The sequence below is a fragment of the Neopsephotus bourkii genome, unplaced genomic scaffold (assembly GCF_033783945.1).
Source record: "Neopsephotus bourkii isolate Nb327-2 ecotype Australia unplaced genomic scaffold, CSIRO-AGI_Nbou_v1 NB_1279, whole genome shotgun sequence".
Taxonomy (NCBI): Eukaryota; Metazoa; Chordata; class Aves; order Psittaciformes; family Psittacidae; genus Neopsephotus; species Neopsephotus bourkii.
Window position 1 is genome coordinate 2,436,823 of NW_026901764.1, and position 26,874 is coordinate 2,463,696.

Consider the following 26,874-nt stretch of genomic DNA (forward strand, 5'->3'; position numbering starts at 1 on the left):
ACGCCATCTCCGGCGCGGGGCGGGGCGGGGCAGGCCGGCGGCAGCCGTATTCTCTGTAGTAAAAGAGCCACCCGGCCGTATGTCGCAGAAGAGCGGGAGAACTGGATCTCTGTGGGGCTGTGGCTTCCTAAGCAGGAGAAGGTGGCCGTGGGCTCTAACACTGTTGATACATCTTGATCCATGGGGCTGGCTGTGCTCTCCCGTACACAAACCACACTGCTGTTAAATACAGGTTATTGCCACCACTCTAGAGCCCAAGGAGCCACCTCACTGACCAGCCTGGCCTAGGGTCTCAATAAGGACAAAAAGTATTCCCCCTGGACTAATTAACAGCAGGATACGGACTGAGGAAGGATGTGTAGTCACAGGAAGTATATTAGCTAGTTTCTTTATGCCTTTTAAACTAGAAGCAACTGTAAGCCTTCACCATTCAAGTTGTTAGGCAGCTGGCTATTGTCTTAGTGTCCAGTGCATGCAACTGTTGTCCACATAGTTGATTAATCAACAGCAAAATCCCTCCCCTCGGTGCTAGTGCTGTGACAATGGCAGTGGTGGTGCTCAGTCCTTCGAGTCCAGTCCTGATCCAAAGCTCTTGCTTGTCAGGACGGGCCTAGGGCTGGTGGAAAAGATACTCCAATTGGTCAGGACCCTCCTCCGGGAGCAGGGATGTAGTTTCTGATCCCAGGTCTAGCAAATACATAAATATTTGAACAGCAGTGAGTCTAGATATAACCAACACACACAAGCTTATGTGAAAATCCAAAGCTATTTATGCTCAGGGCATCCCAGACAGTACCGTACCCAAAGAGATGAGGTACAAGAAGAGGTGAGGACAAGCCTCCCTGACCCAGTGGTGGGGATCATATCATCTGATGAGCCATCATAGACAGTGTCACATGCCTGCAGCAAGGCAAGCTGAATGAGGCTTCCCCAGACTCCTGGATGCGGACAGCAGACAGCAACTGTCTCCCCCTTACCAGCCCCAAAAGAGGAATTTCACCTGTCTTACCGGGTTTCCCAGCTTCCTGATAGACACTAAAAGAAACAAACTCAGGACAAATGGGACCAGCTTGAAGTTTTTAAAATACTTGTGGTTAAGTGAACTTTGCTGTCAGCTTTTCCCTGATTCCCAATCTCTCCCCATGCCAGTGTCATAGTGCTTTCCTTTCTCTGGTGGTCACTCTTTTAATCCAGTTCCTAATTTTATAACCTGCTTTTTCTCTATATTTCTTTTCCTTCCTCAACCCGTTTCTGTTTTTTTTTCCCATCACCCTGTTTGCACCACCACCGCTACCAAACCAAGCAGCAAGCCAGTCCAGCCCTGCACTAGCTCACATCTCCCATGGTTCTGAAGAGGCACAGCTATAAGATGAAGTGTCAAGGTAACAGCCCCCGTACCAAGGGACTATGTTCACTTCTTCCAGGGCTGTCCAAGCATTAACCCAGCGTTTCAGAGGGAAAGGTCAGAGAAGGACGTGCGAAGGAAAAAGCTCTTCCCAAAAACAGTATCTCTACGCAGAGCTACCCCCAGAGCCCAGCCCCGAGCTTCAGAAGGATGCAGGTGACTGAATCCCTTTTGAATCTAGTGGGCTTAAATACCAATCTCCTTCCGAGGCTCTCGTCTGCAGATCTACAGCCCTTACACTTGCTGCACGCTAGAGGGAGCTTTAGGGTTTCTGTCAGCGCTTCACTGCTCTACCTGCTCCGGAGCTGAGGTCCAGCAAGCAGCAGAGCTGCTCGCTCAGACGGCGGCACCCGGGGATGCTGTCTGCACACGACCACCAGGAACGCCTGCAGTCATTTAACCAGTTCCTCGTGCCACCTTTACCAGAAGCTCCACGGGTAAGCCTAACAGCTTATTAGGTAACGGCTTGGTCTACAACACTGAGAATCTGGCCTGAACCCCATTGGCAAGGGGGGACCTGCTGTGTGGCAGGCACTCAGGCTCAGTCACCAGGGACATGACTAATTTACTCCAGGTCTGGCCCAACAAATCGGTCCAGTACAGACAAGAGGCAGTAACTATGTAGGTGAGCTAGACAGCACAGCTGGATCTAAAAATCCTTCAAGCACAGTGTTTCAGGCCTGGACCATGTTTGCTGTGCAATGTTTCTCCAGGCTTCCAAACAGCAACACAGTACTCAGCCCAGCCGACATGATCAGAACTAATAATTCTCTCCTAATCCAAGCAGCCACCAGAAGGCACTTTTTTGCCTAATGCTTGTTTGGATTTTTCTCCCCCTAAGATTTATGGATGCCTACTGCTCTGATTTATAAACCTGAGCTGCTTAACTCACGTAAATTGTAAGAAGTGAGACTCTGGCTCTCCGCCTGAAGAAGAGAGGGGAAGGCAGCACCCTCCCCATAGAGAGACTTCACAGCAGGGACTCTGTATGAACATGCAGCTATATATATGCAGCACATCCACAGAGAAGTCTTTTCAACAACAGCTATCTGAAGACTTTATTTGATGAGTAGTAGTTAAGAGCTCTTTTTTTTTTTTTGTCATCTTCTTTTTCTAAACCTTCCTTTCTTCACATGTAAGATATTCCCTTTGGCCTCATCATCTGGTACTCATCATCCTGCTGGCCTTGACTTGGGCTTATGGTGGAAATGCATTTTGGCTCAGAGGTATATCATATCCTTCTACCAGCTCTTCCATCTCTTTCTGAGCTCCTCTGCAGAAACAGGGGATATGAAAATACCTTGTTTTCCACCTCCAGAATTGCAGTCTGGATGCTCCTTGCTAAACCTTTCCTCCTCCTCCCTTTCTTCAGCTTGCCTCCTATTGCCTCCTGTACAGTGACAAAACACAGTACTGGCATTCCCCCCCTTCCCCCCCCTCCCATTTCCTGTGCTCCCAACTAATCACTCATGCCATAGGCATAGCACAGTGGTCAGTCTAGCTCTAAGGCATATTGTTCCAAGTAAGTAAGCCACGTGGCACCTTGCACTGGAGTGACAAGATTCCCATTTGTGTTCACACCTGGATCATGCCAGCTCTTGTACGGCAGAAATCCAGCACAAACTGTTATTTTGTTAATAAAAGTCATGCCCTGAGAAGACCACATTTGTATTGCTCTTTACCAGCGATGGCCCTCGCTTCTCCTGCTGGTTCTGCCCCTCCAGAGGAAAAGGACACAGCATATTTCATCACCTTTGCCTTTAACAGAAATACACCTTGTCCAGCATACCCTCCATACTGGACTCTGCTGTGGGGAAGAGGGGAGGACTTTACATTGCAGCACATTTTAACAGGCTAAGAGCTATGAGCCAGGTTACTGCTCCACAGCCTTCCTCTTTAGACCAGGCATAATTAGCACAGTGTCAGCTATCAGGGCATCCCTGAAAACAAGATGGAAAGGTAAAGGAACTCCCCAGAATTGACTGCCCCTCTCCTCCACATGCCCCATCACACCAGAGATCAACATGGGCACCAAGATACCAACAAGGGCCACTAGGAAGGGCACTGCTGCCCAGCGCTTCAGGGTGCAGGGACAGCAAGCAGGCAAGGGCTTTTGAGGAGAATCCTGGCCATTGGCACCCTGCTGCAGGGCTTCTCACTCAAGCTGTCTGCCTTGGGATGGTGAACCCCTGGAAGAGGCCCTCCCAAAATAGCTGGGAAAGCAGCCACTTCGCCTAGGAAGAGTGGGAGCTGCAGGAACAGCTCAGAGCATTGCCTCCCCCTCCTGCAGGCAGGCTCTGTAGGGAAACTCAGAGGTGCTGCTCAGGCTCCACAGCTCTGGGTTAAGCAGAGCCTGTTATCAAAAAAGGTTAGATGTATGTGTGCGTTCAGGTGAGCTGCAGCCCCACGTGGCTCAGGACCACAGTGATGGCTGCTCCTGTCACCCTGCAGAAGTCCTGATAAGACACAGTAACAGGAAACATGGAAGCTCCTTCTGGAATACTGCTATGTGGAGATGCCAGCAAAGCAGGAATTTCACCCTGTACGTGGCCCTGGTTCTTAGAGGACATCCTTTAAGAACTCCAACACAAGAAATAAACTAGAACAAAGCTATCTAAATTACATCCCCTTAATTTTATGTATACATATATATATATATTAAGTACAAAGAGGAGCATTGGGGGTGGCACCTCTTCCCAAAGGGGCATATGCTGCCCCTGCTCCACCAGAAGCCCCATGATGCTTGCTGAGGACAGCAGCCAGACAGAGGAAGGAGCATTTTGCAAGAATGGCCATGGGTCAGTGTGTCCCATGGGCATGCATCTATCAGCCCATGACATCAGCCGCGTTGAACAAGCCTATGGCACCAGTGTCCTCACCTCAACCATTTCAAGAAGGTAGAAGAGTCCACGTTGGTGAGATACAGCATAAGATATAGCACTACCTTCCCTACTCTCAACCATCTGTTCAGATCCCAAATCAGCCAGCACAAATTAGTCTGGAAGTGAAACAAATGGTGCCTGTGAACCACAGGGACATGCCCAGCCCTTTGGTCTAGGGCAGGGTGGCTCACAGCCATTATAATTAACTGATAGCCACAGGCTTCAGGTGCTCACTGCCCCAAAGGAAAAAGCATCTGATTCACTCCCCCTCTGTTGCACAAATACCCTTCAGGAGCTGGTTCACTTAATTAAAGGGAACTTGGTGCATTAGGAGCACAGATCCAGTATTCAAGGGAGGTGCCTTAGGCTTAGCCCAGGAAAGGCTCAGGGCTAATAATGTGTTGGAGGTACACTGGAATGGAAATGTCAGCATCATGTTAATACACACACATTACATGCAAGCCAGACAGGGTCCAGTCTTCCTGGACCCATTCCCACCACGGCTTTGAAAGCAAAAATTGCATCCCTGGCAATTTGAGGATGATCTAAAGAAAGGAGAGCACTGAAAGCAGGCCAGCACTGAGATGGCTTTGTTACTGTGAGTTCGCAGTATCCACTCAACAGGACTTCATGTCCCTGCAGCACACAAAGCATCATTAGTCAAGGGCTCACAGAAAATTGTCATCTGGTAAGTGAATGGTGCCTACTTGGCCACAGCAGCAAGCCTAGCAAACTGAGAGCAAGGCCAGCTGCAGTCTGAAGCCAGCTTCAGCACCAGCCTCCAGCATCACCCTCTGCAGCTTCTACCTTCATGTTCCCCTACTGACTTAGGTAGGGACTTGTTTCCTCCTGAGTGTCACATCCAGCACATGAGACTATCACAGCCTCCTGGCACCACAGTAATAATGGAAATCATTAGCATTAGACAGGTTTCAACCACTACAGGTAGTAGTAGCATTACTAATACATGCAGCTGAAATTGATGGGGCTAAGCTAAAGGGCTTTTCTCTTTGAAGCACAAGGGAGTCTTCAGAACGTTGCTCACAAAGAGGTATTTGAATTTCTTTCTCTTTTTCATCTTTATTAACCCACTCTGCTGCTGGGAGGCAAAGCAGTCCTGTTTTTAATGGAGAGGCTGCTGTCAGAAGAGGGCTGCCAGCAGGGAATTCAGTGTGATGCCAAGGGATGAAAGCAGTTATCCGTTCACAAAGGCTGAGGATCTGTCCCCTCCCTGCTCTCCCCATTCTGTCCAGCAAATAAGATTTTCAAACTACTAAGTGTTAATGAAATGTGGAAGTTGTGAAAGAAAAGCAGCCTTTTTAGAGCCCTCTGAAGATAGACAAAGTTGAGACACAGTTTAGCAGATTAATAGCCTGCTATTTTTGCTGTTAATTACTTCATGAATAACCACTTCATTACAAATCTGGCTCAGGAAACATAGGGTGAGTTTTACTAAACTCTGCCTCCCTGCTTAGTCTCTAGGCTAAAGCAATTGCAACCACAGGCATTTTCCATAATCATTCCCTGCCCAGGGCTTCAGTCTCATATTACTTAAGAGTTAAGTCTCCCTGGGCTTTCCACCTCAGAAAAGCAGACAAAGGATGCGTTACCTCCACTTTTAAAGACGGAGAAACCGAGGTGTATCTACGGAACGCAGCCAGCAACAGCAGATAGAGAATGAGATTGTTTGAGCTGCAGTTCTGCACAGTTATGTTTCTGGTTGAAATTACCAATCCATCATTAAGTTACAAGCTTCACACATTCAGCCTCACTATTTCTATTCTTCCTTGAGGACAGTTCCTCCCCAGTCCTCCTCCTGCCCTCAAGCAGCATGCAGGGCTGTCTGTGTCACCCTGCTCAGAGGCCGAAAAACACACTGGCTTTTCAATGAAGACGAAGTTGAACTGCAAAGCAGCTGGGCGTAAAGAAGGAATAGATCAAAGCAGAACCAAGCAGCATGAACATCCACCTTAGGCTCGATACTCCTAGAGACAACAACAAAAAAAAAAAAAAAAAAAAAAAACCCCAAACCAGGCAACTTTTGCAGATTTCAGGCAGATTCCCCAAAGCCTTTCAGAAGCAGCTAACAGACTGCTACCGTAAGGGTTAATAAGACTAGAGTAGGCACAGACCTACCACTAAAACATCACACTGAACTCTAGTTACTCCGTTGAGCAGGACTGGAAATTTGATATGAATCAACTCCCAGGCTGAAGAACACAGACAGTGTTTTTACAGCATTACTAAAAAGGAAGATTTTAGCAGCTAACCTAACCCTCTCCCTCCCAGGCTCTTATTTCACTTGCCTTCATCCTGACTTCCTTTACATAGTTTATAATCAAGCCATCAGCATTTTACTTCAAACCTGCTTTTGTTAAACTTCTTTTTCCCCAGCACTGAAAAAGAGAAAGATACGGTATAAGAATGTCAGAGCTGTAAAACTTTTCCTGAGTGGTGACATATTTCACCCATGACCTGCAGAACGCTGAAGTTCCCAAGTAGCTGCTACGTGTGACATTCCCCACCAGTCTGCTCACAGCTCAGCTTGGGCAGTTAGTCCTAGCCCCATCAGGCTGAATAAGCCTGTTCACATTTGCCAAGCCATGCTCTTCGCTGTCCAGCTTTAGCCTGGATGGGAAAAGGAAACAGCCACAGTTACTCTTTGTTTGGCGCTCTAAACAATCATCTTATTTTGCAAGTTATTTCAGGACCAACAGAAATTATTTACAGAGAAACTGTGCTAAGGAGAGTCTAAAAACTTATGTCATTGCTTTTTTTCTTGCCTAACTCTAATCCCAAGCTGGTTTACTGCACAGAGCACACACTGCTGCTGTGTGCAAGCCCTTCGGGAGGTCAGTTTGAATGCCAAGCCCTTCATATTTGAATTCTTACCACAAACATCAAGCAGAAGCAAATGGAAAATTAATTCTCATATTGTAAGCTTATTTTTACATAAAAATGGCAATGCTGTTTCTCTGAAATACAATCCCATGCTGCTCTAGAGCCCTAAGAAGCCAACTTACACTTCAGTAGTCACTTCTTACATGCATTATGCCTTAGGTGTGGGGATTTTTTGTGGTCCCCTGCCCCCCAACATGGATCAATTTCTCTTCAAGATAGGATGAGATCATACTGGTTTCACCATTCACCTCTCCAGAGAGCAGAGGACCTAGCCCTGTTTGTGCAGCAACACAGGAAAGCATGCAGCAGGAGCATTTCCCTCTCAGCTTATGAGGATTTGGTGGCAGGCAGCTAATACATCCCATAAAAGACAGCTAGACAGATTTATTCTTCTCGATGTTCACAGTAATCAGCTGAAACAGGAAGAAAGGCCAGCAGTTAGAGCCAGACATTCTTCCTGTAGAGCTGTTTTGTTACTCCCCTCCCCCTACCAAGTTAAGTACCCACCTATTATCTGTGGCAATACATTGTGAGATTGCATCCTGGGTTTTGTACTGGGTTATGACTGGCCATCCATGACAGATCGGATGTTTTCTGCTGGAAGCATTTTCATTTCATCCTGTATTCTTACCTGATGAAGAGGCTCAATGCTCATTCATCTTCCAGCTTATGCAGTAATCATTTATTTACACCAGGGCTAAGTCTGCCAAACAGCAGGACCACAGACCACATCAGCCAGCCTCCTCTCACTGTCAGTGTGCCCTTAAGAGGGCAGCTATTAGCAAAGATTTACCTTTCCCATTCACATCCCACAGGAACAATACAACATGCCTGCAAACAGAATCATCTGTGATAAGACAAAGGGATATACTGCTTATCTTTTGAGGGGTTTTACACTCAGGAGAGTCCTATAAGGGGCTGAGGACATGCAAATGTGCATGCAACTTACATACAGCAAGCAGGAAGAAACACCCCAAAAGCATACTGGATGTCCTCACACAGCAGTTTTAGCAGTAACTTGGGCATAGCAAATAAGGCTTACTCTTCAGATACTTAACCTATGGATAATTCACCTGCAGCAGAATACCTTTTCTGCTGAAGTCAATAAGCACCAGGCAGTAAAAATACCACAAAATAATCAAGCCCCCAAACACACACACACGCAGAGCCTCAAACCCACCCTTCTGTCACCTTCTTTAGAAGGAAGACTCAAAACATGTACTTCACAGGGCTCTGGACCCAAATACCCAGCAGCACACCCATGATCCACAACACTGACAGTTCATAATGCAGTTTTATTTTTCCTTTGTACAAAAACAAATATAAAATTTAAATCCAATAGAAAGTGTATACTAGCAATGACAAGTTTACATTACAATAAGACAGGACAATGCGATGTGTACTGAACACCACATTAGTTTTAAAACTCTCAGTGATACATGCACTATATAAAAATTGCTAGAACTTTTAATCTATTTCTACCAAGAATATCCAGGTACCAAGACACTCAAGAACCAAAAGTAATCTTGATAGGTGGTATCTACAAAATTAGACCTTTTCCACTCACAAGAAGAAACCAACATTAATAGAAACATTTATCATTCTTTGTTAAAATCCTCTCACAAAAGCCATACATAAAATTCTTAGTAGATACAGAAAAAGCTCAGAAGTTTGTTAGCATAGGTAACCATTCAGTAGTTTAGAGAATCTTTTAGACATTTTGAAGAGATACTGTAGTTTTCAATCTGTATTTTTCCCCACAAAGCCACAACTACATCGACTCCTGTTTCAAAACCTAGTCAGTGGTTAAAACTAGCTCTTGAGTGAAGTCTAAGAGTAGTGTACAAAATATTTAACAGAACACGGGTGTGTCACATGAATGTTTACTTCTTGAAGAAAGTCTTCTCTACATTCAAGGTTTGTTTATTTGTCCCATAAACAAGATTGTACCTGAGGGATGAAATGAAAACAAGGATTACCATAGTCTGTAGACACAGTTAAACTTTTCCATGAAAGCGTAAAGCCCACAGAGCACAGCTAAGCCATCTCATCAGTCTTGTCTAGCCTCCCTGAAGTCTGTGAGCCCAGGGAAGCATATGTTTGGATAAGTGACCAGCTTGTATTTCTAGAGACACAGTTCTGTTGATGCTCTGTGAAGCCTTGGGATGAGGATTGCTGCCAGGATGCCAGGAGCCTGCTCTTCCCCTGGTGCTGGCAGCTGCATCTTGTTCCCTACTAACTTGCACATACATCATCCAAATATCACTGCAAGAAGTAGGTGGGTTATTCAAACTAACTGGGACAACTCTGAGTTGCAGTCTAAATCTAATATTAAAGGCATAAAAATACACTTGTAGGACTTTTCCTTTTTAAACCAATAGTAATTCAATGGCATCAGACTTCTTTTCTCTCTATTGCATGCTGATATTCAACTTCTAAGCAAAAAAGTACATACAAATGCTGCTTACCTGTAGGATTATGCCGGATGAAAAATACAAACGGCCTGTCTACTATGAACCATGGAGGGGATGACCTGGCTATTAAAATTGCAGCTTGAAAGGAAGATAAGGCTTAAAGTTAGACAAAGCAAGTACCGTAACATGTTATATACTCTATAAAATTTAAGTTTCCTAGTGCATACTATACGCTTGTACAAGTAAAGATAAATGCCTAAAACCTACCAACGTGGATATTTAAACCACCACAGGTCACATGTTATTCTTACAGGAACCATTCTAAAAAGACATATCACAAGACTCACAGGACGCTGGAAGTCTTGTGTTGCCACCCAAAGGATGTAGTAGCTTGGTCCTCTTCAACATCTGGATTACCAGAACATTACACTGGTGGCCAAAGCATCAGCTATTAGGAGACACTTCTCTAGAAGTAAGCCTGTTTGTATTTCTTAGAGGATACCAGTGGTCTGAGCAATACTGGAAAATTGGAATTTTCCTGAGAAATTACATAAAATGCACCAACTGATCTGATGACAAAGCACATTCCTGCAGTGGTCTCAAAGTGAGCTGCCTTTGCTTAGTGGTATAGCCTTGTACAGTTTTCCTTGAGTGTGCCAGCTAACAATACAGATGCTTACTTGTTGCTGCAGAAGCTTTGGTTCCATCTTCACTAACTTCAATTTTCGTCTTTTGCAGAACATTAGATACGTGAAGACCTTCTGTTCCTGAAAATCCCAAGGAGAACAGCACCTTCAGTAAAACCAACTGCAAGAGTCCTGAAGTAACTTCTAGCTAGCAGCTATGCTGGCATAGCTCAGAATAATAAAAGCTGCTGCAATCCTGCTGAAATCCCAAAGTTGCAATAAAGAACACTATCTTTGGATGCAGTCACTAAGTAATTGCAAATAATAAGGAATAACCTAACCCATTTACTAGGTTTTCTTAGATCATGGTTTAAGTTAGAAAAACTTGCATTTCTAGTTTTAATTAAGCAAGTGACTGAAAAAATACGCTATCTGAATTTAAGTTACACTCCCATTTATCTCGGTGTCAAGTACTTAGACATCTTGCTTTCAATAAAACACAGGATTTTGTTTTCAAATTACACCAGCACAAAGCAGGCTTTGCTGTTAGATCTCTCTATAGAAGCTAAATTGGGAATTCAATGGGAGCAGAGAACATAAATAAAATGACATTTTAAGAGCCACAAGTTCAAAAATGTCTACACCTCATTTACAGCTCTAAGTTGGTCCAGTCCCTTAAACCAGGAATGTAGTCCCTGGGCTTTCCTACAGCTCAAGTCATTGAACTTCAGGGAAAAGCTAAATATTGCAGCTGAAATATTTGTTACAGTCTAAGGTATGGTATTCTTAGAAGTCCTGCCACAGACTTTAGACAGTGCTTGAGACCCTCAGGTTGTAATGCCAAATCTTAAGAAGCTGACCAACATGATTTACTGTTGTAAATTGTTGCAGGATTTACAGGGGAAAAGAGCCGTTGCAGCATTCAATAGGAGCAAGCAGCCATGCTTGGCTGGCTACAAAACAGAACTTGCTCCAATATCCTGATAACGTTTATCCAAACCAGCCAACTGCATTATTAAAAGAGACCCTTATTCAGTGCCAGAAACTATAAATAAGGACCACCATGGATAAAAAAAACCAATCAAACAAAGCAAGAAACCCACCCACCACCACTCCAAAAAAACTCAATCAACCAAAACTTACTTGTTATTTTTGCAAAGTTTGCCTTCGACTGGTCAAACATATCTGTAATACCAAGTGCTTTCAGAGGGTCCTTTAAGTCTGTTTCTGCTACTGCTGTAAATCTAGTTGGAACAAGCAAAAAAGAATGAATCAGTATTATGTAGGAAAGTTGTCTTAAAAACTGTTTCTCCTGTACCAGAAGAGATATATGCATATATGACCCCCAAAACACTTCATGAAGAAGAAACGTATCATGCTAGTACTTACTTCGGTAAAATAACCTGCACTCTTTTTGCTACCATGGTTGACATCCAGCTTCCTATTGTTTTTGTGCTGATGTGGGGAATGATAGCAGAAAGTGGCGTTGTACTTTCAGTAGGCAAGGCAATCAACATGCTTATCATTTCACCATGATATGGCAGTTCAATGATGTTGTACCACAGCTCATTCGGAGTACTTGTAGTGCCTGAAAAATTAAGGAAAGCTAATGAGCCATAATTCTTCCAGCCTTAAATCTCTATTTTACCTTTAGACACCTACTGCTGTAAGAGTCTGTTGGAATGTTTTGCCCACATCTTAAAACTAAGAAGTCACTGACTGCCTGCTTTCCTGCTAGACAGCCCTTCAAAAGGGGTCATGGGCTCTGTACAGATGCTAGTTTGACAAAAAAAAAAACAGGATGACACCATGAAGCAAATATTCACTTGAGTTTGATAGGCATACTGTTTCCCAGACAAACCTCATCAGCCCAAAGTGTCAAGCCAGTCATGTTAGAAATAAGCAGGTCTGTGAATCAGATGGATTTTAGCTGTACCAGCACCAACTGAGCACTGAGAAACAAAAAGCAATAAAAACCAGCAGACTATGTTTCCAAAGTAAAGAACTTGTAGACAAGCTCTTTTTCCTCCAAGAGTTATTGGAGGAACTCCTGTTTGAAGTAGCCTGTTGCATTTACTTCATATTCTTGCTTAATAACAACCTCTTTCGGAAGCAGCTTTAAGTCCTTCAAGGTAGTGGAGAGCAGCCACTTAGGTAGTGCAGGAGGCCAATTAGATGAGAAGGTGTGAGGTAGCAATGCCTCTGACTTACAGCAAGTGCCAGTAGGACTGTCTTTGAGCAGCCTCTTCTTCCAAGTTCCCTTTGGTTACAGTGAAATTTCTGGCATGTGACTGGGAAGCAAAAGTTCCTTTTTATAGGAGTTTCAAGTGATAACTTGTCAGTTTAACTACACTCAGGTTTCTGGGAAAGTTTTTGGATAGCAATAAGATCTTATTATCTTTCCCATTTCTTCATCTAAGTCTGCACTTGTCAGCCCAAGCTGAAAATTGACATCTTCATTAGAAATTTAATCTTGTTGCCAGGGCCATGTAACCTGCCTTGACTGAGCTCACATTGCTAGAAAACTGACAATACTGCACTTATTTTGCAGTAATTGTGTCAAGCTTGGCAGTCTGATTATTTCCTGAGAGCCTGACAGTGGCTCTCAGACTAGGGCCTACAGATCAAAACAGTGTCTGTCTAGGTCATCTGCAGGACAGTGACAAAAGGTAAAACTGTCCAACAGTGAGGTACCCCTTTTCTTGTCTGCTATGTGCTACTATCATGACTATTGAGGCATACCAAAACAGAAGGGGAGTTTATCTTCACAGTCAACTAATAGAATTTAAGATGCTTAAGAAATTTAAAATTTAAAGATCCCTTTGCAAGCATAAAGACAGAAGCCCTGTGTTCAGATACCCAGAGATACTGCCAAGTTAGGAATCATTTCTGATTGGGTATTTCTCTTGTACCTTTCTAGCTTAAATAGATTTTCTAGCTTAACATAAACCAACATAAGGTATTTTTTTCCACCAGCATCAGAACCAAAAGCCTTTAAGATAGCCTTGCTAAAGCTCATCTTTAGTTATGAACTTCTTTCAAACTCCAGAGATAAGTAGAATATACTTCCCTGCCCCACCCAACTTACACTTTCAACAGTTATCCGCAAGTGTTACATCACACCTGCTCTAAATACATGGATTTGGGACAAAGTTACAGCTGTTTAACACAAATACTAATATTAGTCGAGCACTACTGACAATAAAACTAGACATTTATAAACACAGTGGGTCTTGTTTTTTTTATTTTTAGTAAACTGTATTCTCAGGCCTATTTCTCAGATTGTATTTAACATACATGGAAGCAAGTTCCAGGCAGCACTGCTCTCCTCTTGGAAGGACAAACCAGAAGTTTTTAATCAGAGCTTCAATCTCACTTTGACTGATAAAATCCCCATAGGGCTGCAACACTGAAGCTCTGAAGTCCACTGCCAGTCACAAAGCTGCCTATGTCAGCTCTGAAAGTCTCTGATGAAAGTCTGGTTGAACCTGCTGAACTTCTTTTCACTTGTGACTCGATTTGAATTTGAGGAGCAGCTTCACACCTTGAAATATAGCCAACATACTAACCCTGTGCTCCTCTGGGTCCCACAGGACTGGGGACTGTGCGAGTCCCATTTCTTTATTATACAGTAAAATATAGATTGATTCTATTCTTTCATACACAGCCCATCACCAGATAAACCTCAGGGTTCTGATTTTGTTGGCAGTTTTCCTTCATTCTCAGTTTTTACAGAAATAAAGATTTCTCCTTACTGCAAAGCTTAAGTAACATGCAAAGTTCTCAGTTTGGGTACTTCAGGTTTTCCTTTCTAAAGGAAACAGGATAAGGCAAGCACTTTGACAGAATATTAAACCTTAAGCAACTGTTAAATACCTTGCACAGCAAGTTCATCCATAGCTCAGCTGCATGAGATACTTCTGTAACCCAAAGCCTCCTACCTAAGCTAGATTAAGCAATACTATTAAACACCACATGTTCAGAAAACTCTAGTTTTGGTTTCAAGGAAAAAAAAAAAAAGCAAATTTTATGAACAGTGGTAGTTACTGAGCTCACCACAGCGGAAGATAGATAGTTGGGACAGCATAGGAACTTGGTAGGTCTTCCCATCAGCTCCATAAAATGGGCGTTTCTTTGTATTTTCAGGTCGAAATCGTGATTTCCATAAGCCTTTGAAATACACAGCATTTACTAGAACCAGTCTGGTCAAACCGCCATCAATATCATCTGGAGCTACAACCTGATCGATCATACCTATAAAGAAATTAAGGAAGCCTGAGTATTTGCTGTCATAACACTGGCCAACTGTTCATTAAGAACCTGAAGCCCATGCTACTTTAGGCCTCTTGATCTGTGAGTGTGCCAACTCTTCATGGGGAAATACACCCGAGGGTCATAAAGCCAACAGTATTCTTTGTCATAAAGTAAACCTTTGGGATAATTAGCCAACATATCTTGTTAATTGATAGACTGACATTATGACTAACAGAGCCTTACCCTTTCAAGCATGTGAACAGATCTAAGACTATGTTACAGCGGTAACAGCTTTAGCTGAAGCACTTTCCCATTCACATACTGTTAGCAACATTGCTACACAAAACTGGTTGACATGGTTAAGAAAGAATTTGACAGCCATATTTCACAAATACCACATCCAACATTAACACATTCCTCACATCCAGGAGGCACTGGTTTTAACCAAGATATACCAAGCACGTAGTTTGCCTAGATTATGAATATGTTGCAATACATGATTTCTACCTTTAGCACATGTAACCTTAACAGATAGATGCCAAGAGGCATGAACCATGAGGAGTTTTGTCAAGGCAGGGTTAAAGATCCTCCACTAAACATGATTCCCAAGAACATGGTCGTATCTTGCAAGAATTTAGGGCAGTAAGAACAAAAGATGGTCTACAGCTTTCCAACAGTCTGATTTACTGAGTCAAATGGAAAGCATCTTTTATGTTTGAGGATGCATAGCTCCAAGATAATTGAGCTTGGATTTCTCAGTAGTCATATAATGGCAGAGAACAGTAGAAGCTCCCTCATCCCACAGGCAGATGGGCATACACACAGACTTATACACATCCCTTAAGTCTACCAGACAGGTATATCTGCTGGGGTTGTGAGACTGCAGATTCTTGGCCCATGAGCTCTAGAACATCCCACTAATACCAGCATAAAGACAGTTTTCAGATGCAAGGCAGAGCTTTTCCTATCTCCCCTCTCTTCCCAGTCTTTCCATCCAAATCTGATAGGTCTCAGACACCATCCTCCCACGCACAAAAAGCACTCACCAATACTCACCCCTTGTTTCATTTTTCACCCACTGGTTGATGGAATCACATGCTGCACTTGGGTCTTCAAAGTCCACACTGTTGACACTGCACTGAAACACCTCTTTGTTCCTTGTAACAAAAGGCACTTCCATTTTAAAGCCATTCTTTGCAAACACTGCATTAGCAATTGTAACAATGTCTTTATTCTTTTTTGAGACTATGAGCCTGTTTATCTTCTTTAACGCTTTACCAACTCCTAGTTGGAAAGAACAGCAAGTTTAATTTAGAATAAGATGATGAACAAACAATTACTGCATATGCAACTATTAATGACACGAAAAGTCAGACACCAAATACTGGACTAGACAAGGAGACCAAAGCAGGAATTCTAAGAGGCCTTCCAAATACCCATTTCTGATCTCTCATCTGAAAGGCTACTGTTTCCCAGCAAAAAACATGACCTTCACTGTGATGCCTGCTGCCCCTCTAGCTAGCGGTCTGCTCAAAATGCTACAGAAAGTGCGGGGGATAGTATTGAGGTTCAAGTCTTAGTGTGGAGCTACTAACCACACGCCTCCACAAAGCAAACTATTCCAAAGTATATTTCTTATTATTTAAGCCCAGGTTACCTGCCAGTTCTGTGACAGTGAGAAAGTCAAGAGCTCACCTGCCACCAGCCTGCAGGTGTCCTTGAACCTCAGAGTGCAAAGCAAAAGTTGTTTTCTCACCATCTTTCCTTCCCATTTATTGGAGAATAAAGGAAGCTGTCAAGATTTCTAAGGCAATGTTCAAGTCCTTATTTCCTTAAAGACTAGGTGTTGGCCTAAATCAGCTACAAGCAGGAGTCAACCCCTTAACAGAAGCTTGACTTCAAAGAAAAAGGAAAGCAGTAGGTTCCAGTGCTTACAGTCAAGATGCTTAGGAGCTGAAAGCAGCTTGTATCATCAAGTGTTTGCTAGCTCCTTCACTGTACATAAGAGAATGCATATGGCAGCACAGAAGAACTGCTGTGTTCACCATACCCAGTTCTCCCTGTTATGTCTTATGAATCAGTGCTTGTCTACACAGGGAAGCTATTGCTAGGCAAGCAACTTCATGTTCAGCCATAATATTGAACAGGATTCTTGGGTGGCTGTTTTCACAGCAGTTATTAATGGGCTCCCTCTGCTTCCCAAAACAGTTTAGGAGGAAAAATTTCCAGACTGCTTCCTTATGTAGACAAACTTGATATTAGGGATATGAAGGGAATAAATTAGTTCAGCGTTATTCTAGTAGCTGCATGTAAGAAAAAGCCTCAGATGGCTTTGCTGTTTCATGTATTATGAATGCTTAAGCAGTACCATTTGTATGAATTTCTACATGTTCACTCTCCAATATTATGGGTAAATTCTTTTGGAGAACATACCATAACAGAGGTTCTCAAACTGTATTCTGTGGACCACAGGTGGTCCACGGAGCACTTGCTGGTGGTCGGGGGAGAGCTGGTTGGTCTCATGATGCTGGCTCTCCTCTTTGCTTCCAGCTGCTAAATTGCATTAAAAGACAGCTAAAGATAAATTAAATACTTTCCAACTATTAACTTTGCAAAGAAGCAGTTGCTGTAGTTGCCAAAAGACTGCAAGGCAATCATGAAAAAGAGCAAAGGAGATTTGTGCAGAGATAGGTAGCAATCCCAATAACAAATTCCTGTAATAAGGTACTGGCTACCTTCTAAGGAGTTTGAGAACCTCTGTGTCTCACAGCTAGGACTGGGAAGCCTGCAGGCCAAATAAAACTACTTAATATAATGTTTCAGAATTTTTGCAAGGTTTTTATTCAGAGCATTAAGATGTTCCCAAAGTTGATTATCCCATGAAGAGATTTCAATCTACAGCGTTTAGATCTTAAGCTAAGAAATCATTTGCTGTATTTTAAAACCAGAACCAAAACAGCAAAGCAAATGAAGACAGGACAACGTGTTATATGACAATACTGCTCAAGATTTAAATGTGCACTTACCTCTTGGAGGGTTTCCTATTCCTGGAAGTAAGGCAGTATGCTGGCACTAAGATGTTAAATCTTGCTGGCAAACACTTACAAAATATTCAGCATGCAAAGTAAAGCAGCAAGAACCTTCAGCCTACACCCTCTCAAGGGGCAGACATTGGCAGATGAATATAAACACAGATGCATGCAGTATCAGGCACAGAGACAAGCAGAAACAGCTGTTGCAAGAAGAGGGCACTACAAGGACTACAGATTCAGGGAGACTGACAGCAGAAACACAAATGAACAAAGCTGAAGAGCATCAGAGTGAAACTATCAATTGAATGGTTAGAGTTTGCCTTGCTTTCCATGTGGTGATGAGAGGTATTCTCTTGCCCTGTTATTTATGAGTGGCATATTAAAGGCTGTTTAGTACAGTCTGCAATGGGGTACTGAAGCCTTCCTGTGTACTGCTGGCACTGGACTGCCATTCACACTGTTCCGGAAAATCAATTTAGCAAGTATGAAGGCCATTCTAGCCAGGGCCCTGGAGTCATTAACAAAGCTGCTTATAAGCCAGTTCAAGTATATGTACATGTCCATACTCAAATTACCAATTAACTTCAATCATGTCCAGTTTGTGCTTTGATAAACAGAGTTAACTGGTGCATGTTGCTATCTCCCACACTTAGAAAGCAACCTCAAAAGAGCATGAGGACTCTGACAAACCACAGCCAAAATCACCTTAGGAATCACTGACCATTTACGCTGTATCTCATCATAGTTGTCAGCTGCTTCTTTGTCTTGCCATCAGCACCCAGCTGCAACACCCCCAGGACTGATGCAATCCCATGAGGAGAAACAACAACATTGTCCTGAGGCTTAGCTTTCACTATCTGGTTGAAGACCTGGATTCCAACATCAGAGCTAAGTTCCTCCAGAGGATAAAAACTGAACTGGGAACATACAGATGTTAAAGTCCCAAGAGCTAAGAGAAGTGGGAAGTGCCAATTCATGATTTCTGGATGGAGATACCTGAAAGAGAACAGGGGAAAGCTAAATCAGTTTTCACAAGTACAAAATTTTCATTTTCAGCTTAAATTCTTATTTACCTGAAGAGCAAGCAAGTCTTGCACATGCTCTGGGAATCATCCCTGTGTTTTACTGCTAGCAGTATTTTAGGTCTAGGGGTTTTCAGAAGCAGGAGATAACCATAAAATAGCCAGATGTCAGTGAGTGATCATATAACAGGACAAAAGCTGCCAAGCTGGGATACTACCTTCCACCACACACAAGTTCCATTAGTTTCGTCTTTCAGTTAAATGGAGTCTTAGCATTCTATTTAAGCTGCCCTTTAGGATAAATTAGCGATCAACAGCCTTATGGTCCTTATCCACAAATGTGATGCACAGTACATTTTACAGATCATTTTCTACAGCAAAGACAAGCATGTATACATATGCAAAAAGACCTTCTGTTTGGGAATTTACACCTGCCTAGAATAATAAGAGTTGGCTACTTAACTAGCATTTTCCACGATGGGAATATAGAGAAAAACTTTTAAGGATATTAAAACGCAAGGTTAAGTTTGGATGTTAGCCTGTGCTTTTCCATTAAAAAAAACTCAGCAGCTAACGAGTACAGAGGGAATTTCACATTCGAAATGGGCCAGCCTTCATCTGTAGATTAGCACCTAACAGAATGCGGTTTCGTTACACCCACGACTGGCACAAGCAGCAGCAGCCTGTTCAGGACCTCTCAGCAACTGATTAGAGACAGAACCAAGCCCAAATCTTAAACATGTACTCAGTGTTTAAGATTTGGGCTTGTTGCTAATAGGCTGTATTTCCTCCTCATGGAAGTTTATTCAATCCCCTTTTTGTTAGGGCAAACAGGTACCTGGAAGAATAGTTATGCAATAATCTATTTCATCAAATTAGGTACGCTGCTCACCTTTGAGATGTTTGATCACAGCATTTTTGTTTTAAGACATTTCAGTTACAGTTCTAGAGTCCTGACTTCCATTTTCAGCCCAAGAAGTCTGTTCCCCACCGAGCTGGCTCTAGTGCTCCAAGAGCACAATTAGCCCGTTAGTCTCGAACACTGAGCGGCTAGCTAGTTCTCTTGCTCACCAAAGGCTAAATGAGGCTGCAGAAAACATACAACTGATTAAAATACCCACGTGTGACCACAAGCAAAACCCCAAAATAGAAGCCTCCACCCCTTGCGCCCTCTGCTCAGCACTACACTTGTTCTTCTGGCTCACGCAGCTCCAACCTGGCAGCCACAGCACTGAGGCGGGGAGGGTGTTTTGGCTTGGGTGTTCTTCACATCCAGCTCCCACTCCCACGGAAGGGTGTATGGCACCAGGGAGCTCTGCCACTGCACAACCTACCTATGCCGCGAGCAAAAGCCATGCTGCAGCACTCCATCACCAGAAACCAGCTGGTGTTTGTACAGATTCCTTTAACTGTCTTTTAATAGCATGTACTTTCACTGTGCTAAAGCACTTGGAAGTAACAAATACAGCACTTCCACTTTCTTCTACACCATGGTAGGGCATAGACTCAGCTTCGGCAATGTTTGTCACTGCAGCACAGAAAAATCAAGTGTTTAATATTAAGTGACACAGGAGGCAAGACATCTTTCTCCCCCCAACCCAAGTGTTAGTATTGCTGTGACCAGAGGAACTTGGATTGATTTCAGTTATGCAAGTGAAAATGCTGTCCTGCAAGGCAGGTTAACAGCTCACCCACTAATTAAGTATTTTCCATCAACCTGCTAATCTGCCGAACAGTTTTAGAGTAACTAAACTCACTCCACAATTCCTTCCAAAGGAGCTCCACACCAGCCATCAGCTGGCACTATGCAAGCTCAGTCAGAAAACCAGACTGGATTTGGCTGGCTGAAGCTGAGACCTCCAGGACTGAAAACCCAAACACCATGTGATGTCTGGGTATAACCCTGAAGAGGGTTATAGAGTCACTTCCTAGGTTTGCCCTGCACCCCACACTGTTGGCTACAACAGGAAGCAGTCATGGGAGGACCAGCAGCCTGACAGGGAAAGTGAACTTGTACTATTTCTAGTAAAATCATTACAGAATATTCTTTAAGGAGTGTTCTTTGATAGTAGCACAAACCACCTGAAATCTCTAGTTTTGTTCTTAGGGGGAAAGGCTCCCCTCTTTCCCCAGCTCTACTCTGATGGCAATGCTTTCTTGCAGCAGACAAGTGTGGCTTCCCACTCCAAGAAAAGCTGTTTAAGGGCTTTCTTTGGCAGCCATCTCTTCTCCCTACCCAGAGACGCAAGGACCAGTTTAAACAACTTATTAATCCCAATAGTAATTTGACTTTTATATTTACTTAGTAGCCTGGGAAAAAAAAATCTACAAAAAAAACCCCACAACTGGTATACATTCTTAGTATCTACAAGCAAGCAAACAGTTAACATTGGTGCAATACATCATGTCCCATGTAGTGATGGAGACCACAGATGGTGACAGGCAACTGCAATCCCAGAGCATACAATTTCAGCTGTAATTTGCAAACCCTGCTTTTGATTGAGGCAGCTCCACCTGGTCCAGACAGCAAACCAGAAGAGACTGGACTATTTCAAGTGCATCTACCTTTGACGCATTACATTGCCAGAAGTGTATTATGAGGGCAAGGACAAGAGTTACACTTGTACGAAACCAAATAAAACACTTTTTCATTGTCATTTATGTACTGCACCTGCCCAAGCCTAATTGAAGTCAGACATTTCTCTTTGCCTTTACCACAATATATTGTGAGTCCCAAGTTTTGCACTTCACTGATGACAGCTACCAATAACCTTGCATTTTACCCATGACATGTGTGAAGCCTTGTCAAAACCACCCAACTCTGATCCCAAGGCCACTGCTGCAAGGGTTTGGGTTTGCTTTTTTTTTGTTTCAGGCCAACACTATTACCTCCTGCAACTGGTTTCCTCAGAGGTCTCCACCTGGCCCAACCTCTCCCTCCTACTATGCCATCAGCAAGGCTGGTCTCCATTTTGGAGTATGATCTGTAGCAGATGTCTGCTCTGTAAGTGAAAAAGTTTCACTCTTTTCTTGTGCTCAGAGCACTGTACAACTGCTATTCAGCATTAGTTAGAGCAGCCACTTCTTGGCCCTGCTATGCCCACTGGATAGCTTGACCAGCTAACCGAGGAGCTAATTTAATCTTTGAGCTGAAGTGGCATTCATGTTATTAATGCTTCTGGCATGGATTTCAGTATATTCAACCTCTATGCAGTTCAGTAACAAGACATGCATTTGCATATCCTGAAAGAAACAGCTTAAGTACAGTGCAAGGAGAAAAAAAAAATAATCCAAAAGGATGTAGGATGTGTAGGATAGAAAACAGCTGACCTGCTATACAGAATACCAACAAGCTTTCAACAAGCTTTCATAATGCTGAAGCTAAAAACTTAAGAGATAGTTAAATTTGAATCTAATGCTTCAGAAAGCCTAACAAAAATAAAAGCTAGGCACTTCTTTGCCGATGACCTTTTATATTTTTATAAGCTAACTGAGAAGGAGGAAGGTATATAGGCAAATTCATTTACATAAGTGTGGGCTTTTGAAAGCTGATGGACTAAAAATCCCTGTTCAAGGTAGGCTGCCCACTTAGATTGTGAACTTACAGGAAGGACATCTCACAACTTAAAACTTCTAAATGGACAATGGAAACACTGTCACTGACCCAGAGAAATGCAGCTACAGAATAAGTGACAAAACCCCAAATGCAATTTGTTAGGCAAATCCAGTTCTTAACCCTAAAGTTTCTGAACAAAACAGATGTGTCATGCATTCAGCTGTATGAGGGATGCCTTGCCCATGGCAAGCACAAAAGAGCTCCATTACTCCCCCTGCTTCACTGAACAGCACCATTCCAAGTCCTGTACATCATGCTAAATTAGTAGTTACTACCTATACCTAACTGTAGAGCCTAGTTTAAGCAGCCGAAAGAGTCCTGTCAGGTACAGAGCTCTGGGGAAGGTAAGAGGGAAACACCATAGTGTGTCCTATTTACACTGGTAGCTTTGTGTTGTTCCATGACAGATGATGAAATGTCTTCAGGCTACCAATCTCTGGACGACCTCAGCCTCTAGCAAGTGTTGCAAATACCAACCTTCACACATACTAGGCAGCATACTCAATTCTCACTAGGCTCAGCTATTCACATCACCCACATGATGCATAGTTCAAGTTTTTGGCTGAAGTTATCATGGAACTGTTTATGTCAACAAAGAGGACACAATGCTTTTGGCCTGCAGTTATAGAATGCTTGGTACAAAAGCAAAGTTACATTAATACAGACTATTTGATCTAGGTCTAGAAAGGCATTTGGTGGAGCAGGGAGAAGTTACATCTTCAGCTCCAGGCACAAAAAGTGGCTGAGCAGGGAGATTCTCTTACAGGAAGGCACTAGCTTAAGAAATACTCAATTTTAAGAGAGCCAGACCAAGCTGCTGCCTTCTTCTGAAGAGTCAGAGAAGGAAGTTTGGTTCAAGATCAGAGTCAAAACTCATGAACTGAAAAAAAATACCCAGATTTAAAGTGCGAGTTGGAGAAAAAACCTGTCCCAGAGAACCTGAAGAACACTTTGAAGTTAATTGAGGAAGAAAGTGACCTGTACATAGATTTTTAACTATTTGCACCAACTGCACTAAGTACTGTAAGTATCCCATGAGACACCTCTACACGTTTATTTTGAGGTCCAACTTCAATGGCTATAAGGTATAAGCACATTCTTGCGGCTGCAAGATATATTCCAACAGTTTCTTTGAAGATAGATGAAGCATAGGGAAGTTTAGATACCAGACTTCACTTTTGCACATAGCTGTAACAAAAAAGGCAGCAAGCACAGCTAAACAGAGTAAAACAAAAAAGCAGTCTTGCAGCATTGCTGGTCTTGCTGTATTGAGCCTAAAACACTCAAAGCCCTTGAGTCCACATGGCAGGCACTGGGCAGCCTTTTTGCCCAGAGAAACATGGCCTGGAACAAACAATGGGCGACTTCTCCAAGTTTGAGATGTTAATATCCTTGTCAGTGCCATCTGTGCTACTAATTTAAAAGTCTTATTGCAACTGACATGTGAGCTCAAAGAAAGCAGCTTCACTTCAGGCATTTAACTAACTCTTTCCAGCAGGACTGAATAAATACTCAACCAAACTTGTTAGCAGTCATTTATGGAGCTGGCTGAGCACACTGCAATTGTTCCTCCAAAGCAATGAGACCACTCTGGTTGCAATAGGAAGGTCACATGCTGGGTCTTGTTTTTCAGATGATGATGCACACTTGGCAGCATATTAAAATGCTCAAGCCTCTTGGTAGGCTTCTCTTCCCCCCTCACAGGTGTTCACAACTCCCATTCTGCCTAAGATCCTTATATCCTAAAGCCTTCAGCTTCAGCTTTCCTACCATGCTGCTTGGCCTCTGCTACATCTGAACACCCTTTCAGGTTCAGAGCAGCAGGACCCACGATCTGAATGTAACGAAGATCAGAAGTGGTTTCTTCTACAATAGAAGTAAGAGACGTTTCTTCTTCCTCCAGGCTTTCTGGTATGTCCTGAATGTTGGCTTTTCCCTTCTAACAACTCTTTCCAGTGCTTCCTACTTTAAAGTAAGGAAAAAACCCCTGGACATCCCCATAGATACAAAAAAATAAAAGTCACATTTTATCAACATATCAGGTCACATTTAAAGTATCTAACAAAACAGTCTTGTATTACTCAATACCTGGAAGGTTCACTACATGCAGAGCATTACTAAGAAAGGATGATTGCTAGCTTTTAAACAGCTCAGTACTTAACATTGCTCAGAAGAGGAGTAAGTTACTGTCAACATGAGATAAACAACTTGCACACAGAGATAAGCTGGAAGGTTATTTTAAAAACATTTTGTACCTTAAGATATTGGTCTGACTTCAGGCAATACAGCCAATGCTGCACACAACTGCAAGAAGTGTGGTACTGGTTCTGCACTTTCCTCTCTCAGTTTTAATTCTCTCTCTGCCATTTCTAATTCTCTCAGTTCATTAGTGCATTTGTGTTTGTTTCAAGATGGACCGTGTCCATCTGGAACACCTCCTTTTCAGCTGTGTCCAACCAGCCTCCCTTGCTAAGGGGGAATTCCCCAGCAGACCATCAGCTTCAAAAACTGGCTGGCCCCAGGAGGAACCATCTCTTTATCCAAATGCAGCTCCCACACAAGCCAGTGAGTTTAGTGCTTCTTTATGAAGAGTCCTGACCACTGCTTCATGAGACTTTCCATTTAACATGAAGGAGAGACAGACAAGCTCCATTTAAAGCTTTCTGTAGCCTCACAACTAGTGTCTCCAGTTCATAAGCCAGACTAATTCTCTCACATACCTTCTCCAGTATTAGATGGTCGTTCATTGCAGTTCACTTCATGAAACAAAACTGGTCTCTGACATTGACCAGAGAGAGCTTTTGATTTCACCACTTAGTTATAACTATACTACGAGTTTCAAGAAGGTGCTTACACACCATTTCCTTTTACTTCCATCTCTCATTTATACAGAAAGACAACTTCAGCTCTGCGTCATGAAACAAATACACAGCTTGCTGGTAACACAGAGAATTCTGCAACTTTATAGTTCCACTACCATTTTCAAGGGTTTTTTTTTGTGTTCTTTCATTATGGTAAGCCCAACAACTATTGCTAAAGTTTCTATGTGTTATTTACTCCTGTATTTAAAGCAGACTTTCCACAATCTTCTCTAAGATCTATTATCAGGTCTTACAGTATCAGAAGATTAAAGAGAATTATGTTTTTAATTTACTGGTGTCCCTTTAATAAAGAAATGGTTTTGTTGATCTTAAGTTCTTTATGCAATATGGTTACTTTAACATAATGAAGAAACAGCATGGGACAGTCAGCCCATCATGACTAATGCTGCAGAACCAGTTTCCCCAAAAGATGCAACACAGTGGTGTTTCACAACATGGCAGTCAGGCTATACCCTCTTACTCTGGATTCACCCTGGTAGAGGGAATGATGGTTCAATAATTAAAAGCATTTGCCTAAAACATAGCAGGAGGTCCACAAACCAGACCCCCATTTCAAGATTTTGTGGAAAAGCCTCGTGAAACCACAATTCCCACATTTATTGTACATTACAACACTCACTATGCAAGTACAGGCTCATTAAGAGCCAAAGGCAAACCTACAGGATTGTCAGCTCTTATTAGTAAGGTACAGGGTATTAACTCTTTGATAATGAGCCACATTTACAGAGTAGCAGCACAAGCTGCTGGACTAACAGTGGCTGGTGTCTTCTCAGGTACCTCACCACCACCACCTTTACTTCTGCTATAGTATTTGACCTTCTTTCCTTCCTTAAAGGGTATTAAAAGGGAAACTCAGTAACCTTATTCATTTCTACATGTTGCAGAACTCTCCTGATAGCAGGACTTGCACCTCTACATCCCTGCAAAGCAAACTGCAACTTGATACTTCCCTCCCCAGGTAAATTTTAGTCTGCAGGCCAGCAACACATGCCCCATCTCCTGCACATACCAGGCTTAAAGAGTAGAAAAAGCGTCACAGAGATGGCTCCATGGCCACTTTGAGACTGCATGCAGAGCTGTGCTTGGGGCAGACTGGATGTTGTGAACTTCCAAGTACACAACCTTCTCCAGAAGGGTTACAATACTAATATCTGAAGCACTCAGACATGGAGAACCATAAAGCAAAGGAAAAAAAAGTAATCAAAAGTAATCAAAACTGAAGACATAGAAGATTCCTCAAACAAACAGCGAAAAGTTCAACAGAGCTTTGACAAGGCATGCAACTTGCTGCAGAGCTAAGACAGATGATTGCCTTCAGATCCTACACCTTTTAGGTTTAGTTTACTCTACAAAAGAGATACTTGTATTTCCTATTAAAGACACCCTATGAAGCTCTGTTCCCATCATTCCACACTCTATGGTTCAGTCTGTGCTTACAGCACAATTGAAAACAGGGGTGTCTATGTAGCAATAATATTTTTATACTCCTGGGAAAATAAGGGATGGAAGGATGCACCAGCCACATGCATGCTTTGGTTAGGGATGCCAAACTGCAGTCTCTCAGTCTTCCAAGGGGCCTTTAAGAAGCTCCACCTGAAATTATTAAGTTTTACTTATTCTTCCATCTACAAAAGGTAAGGCTTTCGTAATAACAGTGTTGTCAGTTCTATAAAGTTACACAGTTGTATTTGATACACTCTTTCCTCCATAGAATTAAATTGGAATAACTCCCATGTTCTCTGATCATAATAAGAATTTGTAGTTAAACTTACTGATCCAAGACCTGAAACTTACAAGCTATGTAAGTTAGTTAACTTACAAGTATCTAAGGAATACTACC

General features: G+C 42.7%; 1 protein-coding gene across 3 annotated transcripts; it reads right to left on the reverse strand.

Moving 5' to 3' along the window:
• Nucleotides 1-8,463: 8,463 nt before the first annotated feature.
• SERPINE2 (serpin family E member 2) lies at nt 8,464-18,531 on the reverse strand. 3 transcript variants are annotated; one of them, XM_061365166.1, is made up of 9 exons: nt 18,236-18,530; nt 16,916-17,032; nt 15,539-15,766; nt 14,285-14,482; nt 11,618-11,816; nt 11,372-11,472; nt 10,283-10,369; nt 9,657-9,740; nt 8,464-9,138 (listed from the first exon to the last, which is right to left on the reverse strand). In XM_061365166.1, the coding sequence occupies exons 1-9, from the start codon at nt 18,489-18,491 to the stop codon at nt 9,101-9,103; spliced, it is 1,308 nt and encodes a 435-aa protein (XP_061221150.1). In that variant the 5' UTR covers nt 18,492-18,530; the 3' UTR covers nt 8,464-9,100. The 3 variants fall into 3 exon arrangements, with proteins under 3 accessions (XP_061221150.1, XP_061221149.1, XP_061221151.1); XM_061365165.1 differs by having other exon boundaries at nt 16,916-17,035; XM_061365167.1 differs by lacking the exon at nt 16,916-17,032 and having other exon boundaries at nt 18,236-18,531.
• Nucleotides 18,532-26,874: the final 8,343 nt, after the last annotated feature.